Source organism: Ruditapes philippinarum, unplaced genomic scaffold (assembly GCF_026571515.1).
Source record: "Ruditapes philippinarum isolate M1 unplaced genomic scaffold, ASM2657151v2 ctg482_1_1_1_1, whole genome shotgun sequence".
Classification (NCBI taxonomy): domain Eukaryota; kingdom Metazoa; phylum Mollusca; class Bivalvia; order Venerida; family Veneridae; genus Ruditapes; species Ruditapes philippinarum.
This window is the reverse complement of record NW_026858977.1, coordinates 281,158-284,909: the sequence shown is the minus strand read 5'-3', so window position 1 is coordinate 284,909 and position 3,752 is coordinate 281,158. Positions and strand designations below refer to the sequence as shown.

General features: G+C 32.3%; 1 protein-coding gene across 1 annotated transcript; it reads left to right on the top strand.

Annotated features, from left to right (window-relative positions):
• Positions 1–924: 924 nt before the first annotated feature.
• LOC132754827 (holotricin-3-like) lies at positions 925–2,779 on the top strand. The gene is made up of 4 exons (XM_060745546.1): positions 925–1,029; positions 1,469–1,510; positions 1,837–2,126; positions 2,672–2,779. The coding sequence occupies exons 1-3, from the start codon at positions 942–944 to the stop codon at positions 2,121–2,123; spliced, it is 417 nt and encodes a 138-aa protein (XP_060601529.1). The 5' UTR covers positions 925–941; the 3' UTR covers positions 2,124–2,126; positions 2,672–2,779.
• Positions 2,780–3,752: the final 973 nt, after the last annotated feature.

Sequence of the window (3,752 nt, the reverse complement as noted above, 5' to 3'; positions counted from 1 at the left end):
ATCTTTCAAAAAGATACTCGACCGAAGTAATACTGGTTAACACGCAAAATTATGTTATGTCTAAGTTTTCAATACAAAGAGAAATTTCAGCAATGCTTGCATAACAATGACATGATAATTATTTCTTGTATTTAAGAAAATTCCCATTTTATAAACATTGAAATTAAATTATAGCATATTAATATTGATATTTTTTCAAAGTAGGACAACTTAATTTAAGGTGTCCCTTTTACTTCTTTTATGTTTGACATTAACAATTTTGTAATCATTTACAAATTAACATAAAAGTAAAAGAACTATCCTTATCCCTGTACATTTAATTTTAGAACTATCCTTAACATTTCATTTAATAGAGGCAAAACTATCCCTTACATTTAATCTTAGAGCTATAAAATGGTAAGAACTATCCTTTACATTTTATTTTAGAATGATTAGAACTGTCCTTTACATTTTATTTTAGAATGACCAATGAGATTCACCGATTTCAGTTTGTTATTCTAAAACGACAAATGCATTTTCTTCTTATATTCAATCCTTCACTGTTAATTTTGCAGGAAGTCAACCTGATAACAGACGGCATTCGGCCGAAGAAAAAAAAACAATCAATATATAACTTATATATCATATAGTTTTTCAATCAATTTAAACATATTAAACAGCGAAGGGAATGCTAATAGAATCTATATATTATGATATTCTAAGAAAAAAAATGCAATGTCTATTGTTCATCGTTTTTTATGGTATGCTTTAAGTCATAAGTTCGATAGAAGCTTTGGCAGTTATTACTTTGTTGTTTTTTATTTATAATGATACACATATCAAAATCAATTTACATACCATGTTGAAATTTTGCAGGCGATCTAAGTAAAAAACAACAACAAAAACAACAGTTGATAGGCTTAGAAGAGCCTATATAAAGGACATATCCCTGATTTTAGAGCATGACCAGTTCACTCACCATACAGACGTGTAACATGGATACACTTCTCATCTTTCTGTGCATAGTTGGCTGCCTAGCCGCAGTCCTAGGTAAGAGTTTGTTTGTTTGTTTTTATATTCTTGATTTAAAGTATTGTTTTACGTTTATAATATGTTCATAAGGTTCATAATATGTAAATATGTAAGCATATTATACGGGGGCCGCGAAGCAGTGCAATATGGTACAAAGATTTGTATACGGATACAGCGCTTTCATTAAAATTACATAATAACGTTACTTGAACAAAGCCGTGTTTGGCGACAGTAAGATTTATAAATATTAGTTTTACAATACGATTATAAATTTGTCAAACGTGTTCTTTAATGTAGATTTATTATCTGTACCCAACAAAGTGCAACGATAGTAAAATATTGGAAGAATGTACGCATTTTAAGACAAAAAATATATTGAAAATGCCAGTTGAATGTATTTTCAATAAAGACTCCTAATACTTTCTTAACAATAACATTAATACTTGTATTGTTTCAGGAACTCCACAGTATGGCATGCCGTATGATGATGATTATTCAGGTAATTTTCCTCCATTTATAACATTTCTGTATGTTTCTATATTCGGGTAATTCATGCTCCATTTTGTTTCTAAGTTATATGCGTTATAATAGTTTTTTAATAATAATTCAATGTTGCCACAATCTTTTTACAAAAGGCATATATTTTTATTATTATGTAACGAAACGTTCTGCATTACAGATAAAAAAAAATTACATTAACTATAGTAAATTTTCTTTGACAATAATTATAATATTGTTTTGAAGGAGATATGAATAATATAATTTAATGTTGTGCCGGTAACCTGAACACATGGTATTTAATTTAACTTTTCAAAATATTAATAGGCGGTGGGGGCGGAGCAATGATGCCAGGAATGATGCCCGGGATGGGTAGTGGTTACCCAATGCCGATAACGATGCCAGGAACTGGAATGGGAGGGGGCATGGATGGCATGTATGGAGGCGGGGGCGGTGGCGGTGGCGACTACGGTGGTTACGGATACCCGGGATATGGAGGGTTTGGTCGACCTAGGTACTGTAAATGCAGGAAACATTGTCGCCGCAATGAACGATATATGGGAAAATGCTGCAGAACAGCATGGAGATGTCGTATTAGGTGTTGTAGATATTAAGAGGTACATTAACACTATTATCATGATGTTTGAGCATTCTCTATTCTATACAATTCAACCCTGACCACGGTTAATATCTTAAATAGACTTTTCCATCTTTTTATCTGAACCAAACCATTTAACATTTTAGGAAAAACTTAAGATAAGTACTGACTTAATAAGAAAAACAACAGTTCAGACCATGATTAGAAGGCACGGAGATGTGCCGGGTGATCTAGGTATGTACCTGTAACATGTGAAGATTTAGTTGTGGCTAGGTGGTTCAAAGTTAAACATATCCTCAAAAAACAGATTACTTTTTACAATGATTGCAATCAATAACAATATTAGCCTACAAGTTCCCAAGAACGGACACCCTGCACATTTATCTTGTTAATTTATACTTTTTATTTGTAAAATTTCACTTATTCATTAATTTCTCAAAGCTTAATGAAATTATTGACAGCAACTTGTATTGAAACCAAAAGAGTTTTTATACTATTTGATGTAAGTCCTATACTTATGAAATGTTAATTTTTTTAATTGTGTATTTTTTCGTTCAATTTCAGGGTCTAACAACATCTGGAGTACATGACGTTGGAACAGCTTGGAATTGTTTATTATGTATATATTCTTATTGTTAAATTTGCTTTATCGCATTAAAATACTGCAGTAAAGATGTGTTTTCTTACTTTCTAAACGATAAGTATTGTTTCTAAAAAACAACAGCAATTTTATTAAACATAAAACATCTCATAGGTGTATGTAGCCAATAGATGTGAATATGTGGAGTTTCCGAATTTAATTCAGGGAGAAAACATTTAAATTAATGAACTATTTTATCTCCTCCAATACTGAAGAGCATAATTTCCGTTGCCAAATATATATGCATACAAGTACTCACAATACATGTATATATAACAAATATATTGACCATATGATTTAGCAATTTTCATTTATTACACTTGTTAAACTCCTGCCACTCATAGTAGAAGCATATATAAAGTACGTAACTGCAAACACATACAATCTACATTATATTATATAATATTATATTTGATAGTATACAATTTGCTTAGAAATAGTAAATCTTGCACGGACTTGAAAGAGACAAGAAACACCACTGGATTGTATATTATTAAGAACTTACACCGGCTGTCGGTTATCTAGCTCGAGGTTAACTGTTTGCGGCGGTAACATAGATACGTACGTGTTGAAGGCTCGGCTTAATTGAGCCTGTTCATGGACGGTACTGTCAAAGGCAAACTACCGTCAACACCCCTAGCACCGGCTTAAGCGGAATTCAACATTTAACATGAACTTGTACTATTTTAAATTTTGAAACATACGCAAATTTGCTTATAAACCTATAATTATGTTTCGGAAAACGTCATAGTCGCACAAAGAACCTCGAAGTCGTTTATTAATTAAACTGCAAATTTCAGCTCGCCGTCAAACCGGCGTCCTCTTTCTGTGATTCCGGTACGTTTGTGGAGCTTGTACAGCGTTTGTATGGCGTTCATACATTGTTCTAATTATGTGCGACCTTACGGAGTTTTAATGTGTTCTTAGAATGTGTTCTACGACTCTGGCGGTTATGTGGCGACAACAAGAGCATCCAGGAAACGTCATAGGCATACAAAGAACTAC

Bases quoted from the DNA above. Each gene is read 5' to 3' on its own strand.
- LOC132754827 (XM_060745546.1), top strand. From the start codon at position 942: ATGACCAGTTCACTCACCATACAGACGTGTAACATGGATACACTTCTC. The intron at 1,030-1,468 runs GTAAGAGTTTGT...GTATTGTTTCAG, and splicing joins CTGCCTAGCCGCAGTCCTAG to GAACTCCACAGTATGGCATG. The intron at 1,511-1,836 runs GTAATTTTCCTC...AAATATTAATAG, and splicing joins GTATGATGATGATTATTCAG to GCGGTGGGGGCGGAGCAATG.